Source organism: Thunnus thynnus, chromosome 24, assembly GCF_963924715.1.
Source record: "Thunnus thynnus chromosome 24, fThuThy2.1, whole genome shotgun sequence".
In the NCBI taxonomy this organism is placed as follows: Eukaryota; Metazoa; Chordata; class Actinopteri; order Scombriformes; family Scombridae; genus Thunnus; species Thunnus thynnus.
In genome coordinates this window covers 18,366,148-18,380,116 of record NC_089540.1, presented here as the reverse complement: position 1 = coordinate 18,380,116, position 13,969 = coordinate 18,366,148, and the positions used below count along the sequence as shown (strand labels likewise).

General features: G+C 43.8%; 3 protein-coding genes across 3 annotated transcripts; all 3 read left to right on the top strand.

Moving 5' to 3' along the window:
- The first annotated feature begins 704 nt into the window (after positions 1 to 704).
- On the top strand, positions 705 to 2,323 carry LOC137176766 (tubulin alpha-1C chain-like). The gene is made up of 3 exons (XM_067582680.1): positions 705 to 969; positions 1,056 to 1,204; positions 1,297 to 2,323. The coding sequence occupies exons 1-3, from the start codon at positions 720 to 722 to the stop codon at positions 2,269 to 2,271; spliced, it is 1,374 nt and encodes a 457-aa protein (XP_067438781.1). The 5' UTR covers positions 705 to 719; the 3' UTR covers positions 2,272 to 2,323.
- A 2,899-nt stretch (positions 2,324 to 5,222) lies between these two features.
- On the top strand, positions 5,223 to 8,409 carry LOC137176767 (tubulin alpha-1A chain-like). The gene is made up of 4 exons (XM_067582681.1): positions 5,223 to 5,303; positions 6,116 to 6,338; positions 6,502 to 6,650; positions 6,733 to 8,409. Exons 1-4 carry the CDS (start codon positions 5,301 to 5,303, stop codon positions 7,711 to 7,713), a joined length of 1,356 nt encoding a protein of 451 aa, XP_067438782.1. The 5' UTR covers positions 5,223 to 5,300; the 3' UTR covers positions 7,714 to 8,409.
- A 972-nt stretch (positions 8,410 to 9,381) lies between these two features.
- On the top strand, positions 9,382 to 13,303 carry LOC137176768 (tubulin alpha chain-like). The gene is made up of 4 exons (XM_067582682.1): positions 9,382 to 9,490; positions 11,484 to 11,706; positions 11,895 to 12,043; positions 12,149 to 13,303. The coding sequence occupies exons 1-4, from the start codon at positions 9,488 to 9,490 to the stop codon at positions 13,121 to 13,123; spliced, it is 1,350 nt and encodes a 449-aa protein (XP_067438783.1). The 5' UTR covers positions 9,382 to 9,487; the 3' UTR covers positions 13,124 to 13,303.
- The last annotated feature ends 666 nt before the right edge of the window (positions 13,304 to 13,969 follow it).

The following is a 13,969-nucleotide window of genomic DNA, read 5'->3' as shown; positions in this document are numbered from 1 at the left end:
ATTACTTAAAGTATTTTGTATGTTTTAAATGCTACTTAAATTCCTTGTCCTACTAAAAGTCCAGTTCACCCCTGGTTCCCCTAAACCTAAACCCTACAAATGGCAGCATTGAATCTGCATTCTGCATTAGATTACTAATCTGTTCACTGCCTACGAGAAAGACTATTTCTCGATACAAGTATTTTGGGATTTCACTCAATCTTCTTGACAGGCTCTGGTAGATCTCCATGGAGATCTCAGTCCCCCTCAGAGCCTTGACTTCATTAATCTCAGTGTACTTCACAAACACTAAAACAATGCACTGTTTGCTTTGCTGCCTGTGACTTAAATGAGTTCTACATGCCCGACCATACGTGGGGGTCAGGGTTATATATTATCTTGGTGCAGGACGAGGGGTTATTGATGTGTGGCGAAGCATGTTTGCACAATGTGTTCCACAGCTGAGTTATTGGCTATCTCCCCTCTGCGAAACCCGGTTAACCCAACATTTATCAACAACAAGGCTTGTTACCATAGAGTTTAAAGGAGCTATAAGTAACAGGGAACTCTTGAGAGACAGTCAGCAGCAGGTTCCTTCTGCAGATCCTCAACATCAGCAGCAGGATATTGTAATCATGGTAAGCTTCAACAGTTTTACACCTTTAATGTTTTGCTTTCTTCTTCAGTATGAGTAGAAACTGAAATGTGCAATTTCATTCTTTTATCTATTGCAATCCAACATGACCTCTATTTCTATACTTCCCCAGCGTGAATGCCTCTCTGTCCATGTTGGTCAAGCTGGCGTCCAGATGGGCAATGCATGCTGGGAGCTGTACTGCCTGGAGCACGGTATCCAGCCGGACGGTCAGATGCCCAGTGACAAGACCATTGGAGGTGGAGATGACTCCTTCAACACCTTCTTCAGCGAGACTGGAGCTGGCAAACATGTTCCCAGAGCTGTCTTTGTAGACTTGGAGCCAACTGTCATTGGTGAGATTATTATTTTCTGATGCAAATTCAATGTTGGGCTGTATTTGGGAACCACTGACTGTATGGTTAGTGTTTTCTGATTACAGATGAGGTACGTACAGGAACCTACCGCCAACTCTTCCATCCTGAGCAGCTGATCACTGGAAAGGAAGATGCAGCCAACAACTACGCTCGAGGTCATTACACCATCGGCAAGGAGTTAATTGACCTGGTTCTTGATAGAATTCGTAAACTGGTGAGATTTCCTGCAATAGTTTCACATTTCAGTTCAGAGCATAATCAAGAATGGATTAAAGATTCTGTTGTCTAATTTTTGATTATCTGTAGGCTGACCAGTGCACAGGGCTCCAGGGTTTCCTCATCTTCCACTCCTTCGGAGGAGGAACAGGCTCTGGCTTCACCTCTCTGCTGATGGAGCGTCTCTCTGTAGACTACGGCAAGAAGTCCAAGCTGGAGTTTGCAGTTTACCCAGCTCCCCAGGTGTCTACAGCTGTGGTGGAGCCCTACAACTCCATCCTGACCACCCACACCACCCTGGAGCACTCTGATTGTGCCTTCATGGTGGACAACGAGGCCATCTACGACATCTGCCGCAGGAACCTGGACATCGAGCGTCCCACCTACACCAACCTCAACAGGCTGATTGGACAGATCGTCTCCTCCATCACAGCCTCCCTGCGCTTCGATGGAGCCTTGAACGTAGACCTGACAGAGTTCCAGACCAACTTGGTGCCCTACCCTCGTATCCACTTCCCTCTGGCCACCTACGCCCCAGTTATCTCAGCAGAGAAGGCCTATCATGAGCAGCTGTCAGTAGCAGAGATAACCAACGCCTGCTTCGAGCCGGCCAATCAGATGGTGAAATGCGATCCTCGTCATGGCAAGTACATGGCCTGCTGCCTGCTGTACCGTGGCGACATTGTGCCCAAAGACGTCAACTCTGCCATCGCCACCATCAAAACAAAGCGCACCATCCAGTTTGTGGACTGGTGCCCCACAGGCTTCAAGGTGGGCATCAACTATCAGCCTCCCACTGTGGTTCCTGGAGGAGACCTGGCCAAGGTGCAGAGGGCCGTGTGCATGCTGAGCAACACCACCGCCATCGCCGAGGCCTGGGCTCGACTCAACCACAAATTTGACCTGATGTATGCCAAGAGGGCCTTTGTCCACTGGTACGTAGGAGAGGGAATGGAGGAGGGAGAGTTCTCAGAGGCCAGAGAGGACATGGCTGCCCTGGAGAAGGATTATGAAGAGGTGGGAACTGACAGCATTGGGGAGGAGGATGAAGGTGAAGAGTATTAGGTCACAAACATCTACAGCTTGCTGTGGCTCCATTTCAGACCACCGCACTCAACTCGGGTTTTATGGCTCAGCAATGTTGGAATCATTCCTTTTTAAATTCTGCACTCTCTGAGTTTAGTGCCTCATGTTTTTCATGCAAACTAATAAGAGAACATAAAGTCATTCTTTGTCCTGTGTTTACTTTAGTTCAGGTGTCTTAAACGGAAACTATCTGCAAACTAACTGATTGTATTTCAATTGTAGCAAAACTGCACCAATGTCGGTCATTTATTTTACACTGCAAAACAAGAATATTACACAGAAAATAACGATAACTAAGAATTTTTCTGGTTTATTTGCGTTAAATTGTGTTAGAGAGGTAACTAAATTTTGTTAGTTACCTAAGACTGCACACCCGAACACTGTGTTCATCGTAGCCAGTGATTTCAACCACCGCAACCTTTAGAATATCCTCCCAAAGTACAATCAGCATGTGAGCTTTCCGATGAGGGAGAGTAACTTTCTCAACCAAGTCTACAACAACATGAGAGGTGCCTACAAGGCTGTGCCGTGGCAGCACTTTGGACAGTCCGACTACATCTCAGTGTTCCTCTATCCACCCTACAGACAACTCCTCAAGCAAGCTCCTCCAGTAAGTAAAATTGTTAACGAAGATGAAGGCGAAGAGTATTAGGTCACAGAAACATTAGCACATGCTACATTAGCACATGCATTGAGATCATTGTTCCCACAAAATGCTGCAAGACATATCCAAACCAAAAACTCTGAATTAATTGTAAAGTTCGGTCCATGCTATGCACTCACGCCACTGCATTTGTCTCAGACAATGCTGAAGACTACAAAAAGGCCAGATATGACCTGAGCAGATCAATCAAAGATGCCAAGAGACAGTACAGATTGAAGCTGGAGGGATACTACTCCACCCCAGATTCCTGGCGCATGTGGCAATGCCTGCAACACATCACAGATTACCAGCAGAGGAGCAGGGGGGCCACAACCAGCCAAGCCACACTGCCAGGTTAGCTGAATGAGTACTATGCTCGCTTCGAGGCCCTCATTAACGTCTGACAGAGAGGGATTTTGGCCACGGAGCGCACACAGAACACATCGCTCGCTGTGTCATCAGCGGATGTGCGTAAGGCTCTGAGGGGAATAAACCCACAGAAGGCAGCTGGCCCAGACAACATCCCCAGCCATGCAATCAGGGTTTGCTCATCGGAGCTGACTGATGTGTTGGCAGACATTTATAATGTGTCACTCACACAAGCTTCTGTGCCCACCTGCTTCAAGTCCACCACCATTGTGCCCTTCCCAAAGAAAAGCATTGTGACCTGCTTAAATGACTATCATCCCATTGCACTCACCCCAATCACAATAAAGTGTTTAGAGAGGATAATCAAAGAAGGATGTTCAGTATTCACACAACTAAAATATGATTGTATTTCAACTGTAGCAAAAGTGCACCAATGTCCGTCATTTATGTTACACTGCAAAACAAGAATATTACACAGAAAATAAAGATAACTGTAAGCATTTGTCTGGTTTAAAATGTGTCAGAGAGGTAACTAAATTCTGTCTGGTAACAATGAGAGTCCTAGCTGGAATGTTGTAACCAACGCCTCCCTATTGTGTGCTGATGATTAGTTTCTCCCTCTAGCTCTGTGTGTACTCCAGCAACAAGAGTATTTGCCACTGAATGCAATGCACACACACCTCTTTGAACAACTATTTTGCCTGTGAACATCAGCTGACATCCGAGAGCAAACAAGACCTGAGGAAAGAGTAACTAGGGAAACTAAATGGGAGCATGTTCTGGCAGTCCTTACTTGGCAGTTGCACACAGTTTTTCATTATGTCTCTAGGGTTACCTTCAGATGCAGAGGTGAAACATTTAACAACTATCTGAACTCATACAATGGTGTAAATTGATAGAGACACAATAGTTTTTTAACCAAAAATGAACATTTCACTCTTGTCATGAAGGGAATGCCTCTGAAACAGCATCATTGAGCTCTTTAGAGCATTTTGATCAACAAATACCTTTTCAGTATCTGGTGAAAGTCTGCTAAAAACAATCATTCTTGTGGATGAAATTCCTTGGGAGTTGCTCATATGAACACACCATATATAATCCTTTGTAAATCTCTAGCTTGAGGTATTGCATGCACCCAGCCAGCTCAATACAAACACCAAGCTGCTTTTCTCTGTCTTTGCAAAGTGCAGACAACCTTCAAGTGTGATAAAACTGTGTGGAAATATTCATCACACACATCTGTGCTCTGTAACCTGCTGTGTTGATCTCAAATGTCACCTGTCTTTGAGAGAAGTGTGCTCTGATATTTTCCCTAGGTGCCTGGCTATCTTTGCATAGCAAATGAATCTGTACCAAAGTGGTGATGCAACAGTGATCTGTAACAAAAGCCTATTCAGGTCACTCTGGGGAGGGATCCGTTTTCTTTCCTCTGTGAGCTTAGCAAATGTGCAGTGTTAACAGGGCCCACTCTTAATTTGAACAATGCTCTATGAAATTAAACTAAGCAATTCCCTTGGAGACAAAACCTATTTATGGAAGATCATGAGTTTGATCTAATATCAGGCAAAAAAATGTGTATAGCATCACCAACTTGCTGAAGTGTCCTGAAACAATATGAAGCCCTATCTGCTCACTTATTGTAAACTGTTCTGCACAAGAAAAGCTAACAGGCCCTTAGTGTAAAAACATGAAATTGGAAGAGAGGGGTATGTGTCATATTTCACAACTAGTCAGGTTATTGTTGGTGGTTACTCATGAGTGTAACAACAGCCGTTATTCCTTAGATCTGTGCAGGGGAGCATACCAGTTGATTTTCTTTTTTGTGCTCTTCTTCCTCCTCTGGTGTTTGCTTCTCCGGCTCCTCCAGTTACCACAACATGCCAGTCTGTTGCCTAGTGATGCTGCGCTATAAAGTAGCTTACTGCACTTGTACCTGACACAACATCCCCAACCACTCATCTCAGGTGAACAAGGGACTGCTTCAAGAGACGAAAACATGGTGAGAACCACTTTTATCTTATGTTTAAGCTCCATACATGAGTTATGTGGAGATAAAAAAAAAAACAACAACACAGAAATATAGAAGTATTAGCTAGATGTGGACATATTGTGTGATATTAATTGGTCTGAGTTTGGTCATGATAGCTGAAGAGGCAGTTTGACAAAAATAAAGTTTAGCACTTGTATTTGGGACTTTTTGTGACAACACTTCTGTTTCTGTGTGATGTAAAAAGCAAACTGGGCACCTGCTAGAATTTAAAGCTGCAAACATGATCTTATCATATAATTCTGCAATAAATTTACAGTATGACCCTTACATTTTCAATGTTTTTTCTACTTCCCAAATGTGGGACACACTCATGGATGTCTTTTTTAAAAATGTTCCAGCAACTAATTTTGAACATACTGTATGCTGAGTGGTGCAGTCCCTCTAGATTAGCTCAGTTACTAGGTGTCTAAGGGATCAAGTAGCAGCTCCTCTCTTTGGGAAATACACCTTAGTGCTGGGTTGAACACAATGTCTTAATTACATAGAACACATTGGGAACATTTTTATGTAAAGTAACATGAGGTCTGAAATTGCTGCGGTGCCTAAACATGAGTTGTCGGCCTGCCATGACTTAATAAATGTAACTGATAGCAGAAACACTTAATTTATAATGACAATGAAAAATAAACTGTTTTTTTAAGTGGGTTGGTTATACCTGGCCGATACCCAATCATGTAGTAGTTATTGTTTTCTTTAATTAAAGAAGGGTAGAATAGTAGTTTGCAAGTAATTTTCAACATCTGAACCACTTGTTCTTGCAGCGTGAATGTATCTCTGTCCACGTTGGCCAAGCTGGAGCTCAGATAGGCAATGCATGCTGGGAGCTCTACTGCCTGGAGCATGGTATCCAGCCGGACGGTCAGATGCCCAGCGACAAGACCATTGGAGGTGGAGATGACTCCTTCAACACCTTCTTCAGTGAGACTGGAGCTGGCAAACATGTTCCCAGAGCTGTCTTTGTGGACTTGGAGCCAACGGTCATCGGTAAGTTCATAGGGTTTTTTTGAAAGTTGAACTGATAACAAATAGTGATATTTTCTTGTTACGTTTTCTTACCTCAATCCTTACCATTCAGGATACAAAACCAGAGGAACTGGCTCTCCAAAGGTGAACTTTTGATTGTATTGTCAATGTTTTTCAATTACAGATGAAGTCCGCACAGGAACCTACCGCCAGCTCTTCCACCCTGAGCAGCTGATCACCGGAAAGGAAGATGCAGCCAACAACTACGCCCGAGGTCACTACACCATCGGCAAGGAGATCATCGACCTGGTTCTTGACAGGATTCGTAAACTGGTGAGATTGCCTTAACAATAGTTTAATATTTAAGTTAAGATTGTAATCAGTAATGGCGTTAAGGTTTATTTTTTCCCTGTAGGCTGACCAGTGCACAGGGCTTCAGGGTTTCCTCATCTTCCACTCCTTTGGAGGAGGAACAGGCTCTGGCTTCACCTCTCTGCTGATGGAGCGTCTCTCTGTAGACTATGGCAAGAAGTCCAAGCTGGAGTTTGCCATCTATCCAGCCCCCCAGGTGTCTACAGCCGTGGTGGAGCCCTACAACTCCATCCTGACCACCCACACCACCCTGGAGCACTCTGATTGTGCCTTCATGGTGGACAACGAGGCCATCTACGACATCTGCCGCAGGAACCTGGACATCGAGCGTCCCACCTACACCAACCTCAACAGGCTGATTGGACAGATTGTCTCCTCCATCACCGCCTCCCTGCGCTTCGATGGAGCCTTGAATGTGGACCTGACAGAGTTCCAGACCAACTTGGTGCCCTACCCACGTATCCACTTCCCTCTGGCCACCTACGCCCCAGTTATTTCAGCAGAGAAGGCCTATCATGAGCAGCTGTCAGTAGCAGAGATAACCAACGCCTGCTTCGAGCCGGCCAATCAGATGGTGAAATGCGATCCTCGCCATGGTAAGTACATGGCCTGCTGCCTGTTATTCCGTGGTGATGTGGTGCCAAAAGACGTCAACTCTGCCATCGCCACCATCAAAACAAAGCGCACCATCCAGTTTGTGGACTGGTGCCCCACAGGCTTCAAGGTGGGCATCAACTATCAGCCTCCCACTGTGGTTCCTGGAGGAGACCTGGCCAAGGTGCAGAGGGCTGTGTGCATGCTGAGCAACACCACCGCCATAGCCGAGGCCTGGGCTCGACTCGACCACAAGTTTGACCTGATGTACGCCAAGAGGGCATTCGTCCACTGGTACGTAGGAGAGGGGATGGAGGAGGGAGAGTTCTCAGAGGCCAGAGAAGACATGGCTGCACTGGAGAAGGATTATGAAGAGGTGGGAACTGACAGCATCGGGGATGAAGGAGAGGAAGAGGGGGAGGAATATTAAGTGTGAAATGACCAAACAAAACCAACACTAATTGGGTTCTTTTTAGGTCTGAGTATGCTCCAAACAAACTAGGTCATACATTGGTTGTCCAACCACATCCATAGGCAAAGATATAACCTGTTCCACCCCAATTCTGCTGCAGGAAAGGGAGTTTTAGTTACTGCTGGATGACCCAAAAACCCCTTTATTTGAAGAATACTGAAGCTTTTATGCCATTCATGTCCATTGCCCTATGGCATCAAGATTGTGTAAAAGTACATTTAATGACATATTAAGGATTATTTTTCATTGTGGTCTGATTGGAAGTTCTGTTAAAATGCTAATAAATGTTTTGTCCCTGTAGGTACTCAGATTCCTTCTGTTCTTTGTCTCCTTCCTGTGCAATGCTGTATAACAACAGGATTCTGTTCTAAGATTGTACACTCACTGTAAGGCTGTATTGTATAGCAAGAGAAGGCAAGGAAGAGTTTCAGAGTTGCTGAGAAATGCTAATTAGAAAATGCACATTTTAGAGTGTTATTCTATATTTGACATATTTATTTTTAAGTCAAGTCCTGAATGATCTGCAAAATTATGTTGCACAGCAGAACTTTTGTAATTATTTAGAGACTAAAAAGATGAATTTGGTGTCCAGATATCACTTTGCCTATGTGTCTTTGTCTTGGACCAATAAACTGAGATGTTTCTGTTGGTGTAGACACTGAACATTTAATTCCTCCTCACAGTCATGTGCAATGCCTTATATAACAACAAACCTCACCTAGGTTCTTTGATGGTGTTAGGAGTAGGAAGTAACAGATGAATAAACAAAGACTTATCATTTGTCACTCATATATAGTTTTAGCTTTTCATCATTTGAAATGTAAGTAAAGTTCTTGATGACAAAATTGTTACCAAATAATCCTGTGTAATTTTGCGATATTAACTGACCAGAACAGAATTTCACATGAAGAGTCAACATACACTCCACATGGCAGTCCACATGGCAAAACTGAAGAGCCCATAAAGGTGTTATTGCTCGTTTTTACTGATGTGTTTTGGCACTGTTAAATGTGTTATATCCTCATAATGAGGTTTAACTAAGTCGTGAATTATAAATGAAACCAAATGAATGAGTATACAATGACTGTAGTTACTGGCAGAGAAAGCAGAAAGACGTTTGAGGACATCTTATTATACTTTCAGTGAGTGTACTTCCCTACATGAGTCATGCTGCATTCAAGTACTCCTCATAAATTGTCCTTTTCAATTGCGGCTATCACTAATAAGACTGTTAGTGCACTCAGATTTCTTTATTAAGAAGAAATTACCGCAAAATGTAGCCTGTAGTCTGTTTTTGCCATAAATAAAGCAGCACGGAGTGACTCCTCTATCTTGGTTCAAAACATAAGCAGCTGGACTTCTTAGCTTTCTGGTTGCCATCATGTGCCATAGAATTTATGTGATTTGAAAGTAATCGTCAATATAAAAGTCTCAAATGTGGCACAAACTGAGCCTAGGATCATCTCTGCCTCTAAGATAAGACAAATCAGTCAAAATTTCGTTCGCAGCGTCCATCAGATACAGCTCACATCGGTAAATACTGGAATATTCAGGGCTGGACCTGAAGGTAGCACCGCGAAACGTTCGCTCCCGCCGAGAGGGGATTCAAACCGCTGCTTTAGCTCCGCCCCCTCCACAGACTATAAATACGACTGCCTCCATTTCCTCATCACAGTCCGCCTTCTGCATCCGATACTTCAACGTCGGCGAGAAGGAGAAAAATAATTCCAAAATGGTGAGTATGGATGGTGAAAATATCTAAGAATGCTCATTTAGGCAGCTATATTTATGGGGAAAAGGTAGCAAGCTGTTACTGTAAGAAATAGAGCGCAGTTTTTGTATTAAATACATATTCGTCGTGATTAAACATCTGATTAATATATTTTGATAATTTATAGTTAATAGGCTACAAATAATCTGTATTATCCTGGAAAAATGACCTAAATAGTATATAAGTATTAGTACTATAAGAACCGACGGTTGGCTGTTCTGGTTTTGATCCCGCGTGTCTGCGAACGTTATGTTACGTGACGTGGAACGAGGCCAAACTACTGGCGCAGTTTCAAATTTAAAAAAGTGATAGAAAATTACTGTTAAACCGTTAAAATAGCTCGTTTAAACTCTCCCAACATAAAAATGACACTATCAAAAAAAAGAGTCAGATGTTAGACCTTTAGGTACCCGCGTTAAGGTGCGTTTTAAAGCAGGAACTGATACTTTGAGGGGATTTTTAAGGCGGAGAGTTGGACGGCGCCATCAGATAACGCCCCGGCCGTGATGGGAGCACAAAGGTAGGGTGTTGCAGTAAGTTAGGGTGGGGGTGGGGAGGATACCGCTTCCTGCCGGTATGGATTTTTCTTCCCTCCCCTCCCTGTTGAGCGCTTTTCACTGATCCTTTGCTGCTGTTCCGTCTCTGTTTGGGAGGGGCGGGAGAGCAGACTTATTTAAGCCGCCACCGGTCTGCAGTAACCCGGTCTGTGACTCAGCAGACATGATCATTAAGCCGCATGAAAGTCATCCCCTGCGGCTACGGACTGACGAAGTCTTCCCGCTCGATTACCTTGAAAGCGGATTTTGTACAAGTTAATTCAATATTGAAAGCCTTTGCAAGAGTACAAAAGATCGAAATATTACATGTGCGCCGATATTCACTAAAGCATGTCGTCATAAAAATTAATCGGCAGCCATTATAGATGATCAATAAATCGTTTCAGTTGAGGCAAGCAAAAATCTCTGGTTCCAGCTTCACAGAGGTCAAAAGAGGTCTGATGCTTTTTCTGCTTTTTATTTTAAATCGAACATTTATAAAACATTAATTTAAACATCAAAGTTATATTTTTTTAATTTAAAAAAAAAAAAAAAAAATTTTGGGACATTTTATAGACCAGTGGTTCTCAACCTGGGGGTCCTTGAATGGGTTCCAGGAGTCATTAAAATAGTGAAATTAAATTATTCCCCATTATTCTTATGACTAGAACTGGCCCAAAGAAGGATTTATTCATGGGATTCTGTTAATCTACCAATCTATAGATGGATATGAAATGGTTAAATCTTATCAGATGGGGATCTGTGAGGCTACATCTTATCAAATACAGTCCCAGCCTGACGCGTATCAATTAGGGGGTCATTGACACCAAAAAGGTTGAGAACCGGAGTCATAGACTAAAAGGTTAACTTGAAATGTAAAGCAATTAGTTGCAGTCAACTTAACATCCAAGATTACGGTGACATCAGCCATAGATGATTTTGCAATTTTGCTTGATAAGTGACTGGAACAGTTAATCAGTAATCAAAATATTTGCAGATTAATTCAATTAAAAAGGTTGATCACCTAATCAAATTGTTTTAGCTCTGCTTAATTGTTTTGTTTTTATTTTTTAATAGTGACCAACATCTGTAGTGAGTGAGAACGTGTCATAAACATTTCAGTTTTTATCAGAAATGCTTAGCTGTTCTAAAAACTCAGATATTGGCACATTCATCACTTTAGCTGAGAATTAAAAATGAAACTAGAACATATGATGAGCAACAGTCTTATATGGAGGCTCTGAGTGAGTGAGTGATCTGGGTCATTGAGGGCACTGCAGATGAACAGCTGTACGACTGCAGAAATGACTGCTCATCCTCCCAGTACAAATTTTAAATCCGCTTAATGGTGCAGAATGACATAACTGACTGTGCTTCCTTTAGGATGATGTGGTAACTGATCTTTCTGTCTTTCTCTGCAGCGTGAGTGTATTTCTATGCATGTCGGCCAAGCCGGAGCCCAGATGGGCAATGCCTGCTGGGAGCTCTACTGCCTGGAGCACGGTATCCAGCCGGACGGTCAGATGCCCAGTGACAAGACCATCGGAGGTGGAGATGACTCCTTCAACACCTTCTTCAGCGAGACTGGAGCTGGCAAACACGTCCCCAGAGCTGTCTTTGTGGACTTGGAGCCAACTGTCATTGGTAAAAATGATTTCACTAAAAAAATACAAATAATAAATGCTGTAGAGATGATTTCTTTGTATCCAATTTATGTCCCAGATACTTAAGCCAAGAAATGTCTCTCGCAACATGTTATAAAAACATTTGGTGTAAACTTATGTTTTTATTATTGATCAATAGGAGTAATATTATTTCTCATTGCTCTGCAGATGAAGTCCGCACAGGAACCTACCGCCAGCTCTTCCACCCTGAGCAGCTGATCACTGGAAAGGAAGATGCAGCCAACAACTACGCCAGAGGTCACTACACAGTCGGCAAGGAGATCATCGACCTGGTTCTTGACAGGACTCGTAAACTGGTGAGATCATACACTCAAAACTAATAAGCCACTTTGGAGATGAAGCGTTTTCAGTCAGGGAGACTTGACTTTACAACATTTTAACACCCTTTCTTAAACTTTCAGGCTGACCAGTGCACAGGGCTCCAGGGTTTCCTCATCTTCCACTCCTTCGGAGGAGGAACCGGCTCTGGCTTCACCTCTCTGCTGATGGAGCGTCTCTCTGTCGACTATGGCAAGAAGTCCAAGCTTGAGTTTGCAGTTTACCCAGCTCCCCAGGTGTCTACAGCTGTGGTGGAGCCCTACAACTCCATCCTGACCACCCACACCACCCTGGAGCACTCTGACTGCGCCTTCATGGTGGACAATGAGGCCATCTACGACATCTGCCGCAGAAACCTTGACATCGAGCGTCCCACCTACACCAACCTCAACAGGCTGATTGGACAGATCGTCTCCTCCATCACCGCCTCCCTGCGTTTCGACGGCGCCTTGAACGTGGACCTGACAGAGTTCCAGACCAACTTGGTGCCCTACCCTCGTATCCACTTCCCACTGGCCACCTACGCCCCAGTTATCTCAGCAGAGAAGGCCTATCATGAGCAGCTGTCCGTAGCTGACATCACCAACGCCTGCTTCGAACCAGCCAATCAGATGGTGAAATGCGATCCTCGCCATGGTAAGTACATGGCCTGCTGTCTGCTGTACCGTGGCGACGTTGTGCCCAAAGACGTCAACTCTGCCATCGCTACCATCAAAACCAAGCGCACCATCCAGTTTGTGGACTGGTGTCCCACAGGCTTCAAGGTGGGCATCAACTACCAGCCTCCCACTGTGGTTCCTGGAGGAGACCTGGCCAAGGTGCAGAGGGCCGTGTGCATGCTGAGCAACACCACCGCCATCGCCGAGGCCTGGGCTCGTCTCGACCACAAGTTTGACCTGATGTACGCCAAGAGGGCCTTTGTCCACTGGTACGTAGGAGAGGGAATGGAGGAGGGAGAGTTCTCAGAGGCCAGAGAGGACATGGCTGCCCTGGAGAAGGATTACGAAGAGGTGGGAACTGACAGCGTCGGGGAGGAGGATGAAGGTGAAGAGTATTAGGTCACAAACATCTACAGCTTGCTGTGGCTCCATTTAAGACCGCCGCACTCAAAGAAAACCAACTCCAAAAAGGGTTTCACGGCTCAGCAATATTGGGACTCATTCCTTCTTAAATTCTGCACATTCCTGAGTTCAGTGCCTCATGTTTTTCATGCAAACCAATAAAGGAACATAAAGTCATTCTTTGTCCTGTGTTTTTACTTTAGTTTAAGTGTCTTAAACGGAAACTATCTGCAAATAACTGGAATCAGGAAGAAGTATGAATGGCACATTTGAGTCTGAAATCAAAGTCTTCAATTTGTGTCATGAGAAGGTGTTTTATATTAAAACAAAAAGGTCTCTAAAACTGCAGCATATCACTTATAAAATCAGATTTGCTTCATACAAATTGTAAAACCAGAACAAACCTCAGCTGACGCCAACGCCAGCTCCTCTAGATGCAGATTAAATGTCCATTTTATTTATATATATATATACATATAATCTGTAGGTCAAGGGGGATAAAACCTTTAATCTTTGGTGCTGAGTGATCATTATGAAACTATTGTGATGTATCTTGGGTTTAGTCTAATTCTGGACCAGGCTAAATGCTGGAGCAGCTGGATAATTTTAGGTTAAACCCACAGGAATACATAGCAGAGAACAGGATATTATTTTGTAGGTCAGGACCAAAACAACAGATCACATGACGCAGAGCTGAAACAGGATGTATGAAGAGATAACGGTTGAGGCCTGTTTGAGATAAAGCCTGAACTAAACCTTCCTGCACTCACATCCGTACATTATTGTTCCTCCATCACAGGATTATTTCAGGTTTACATTAAAGTAAAGGCTGCACTTAATGAT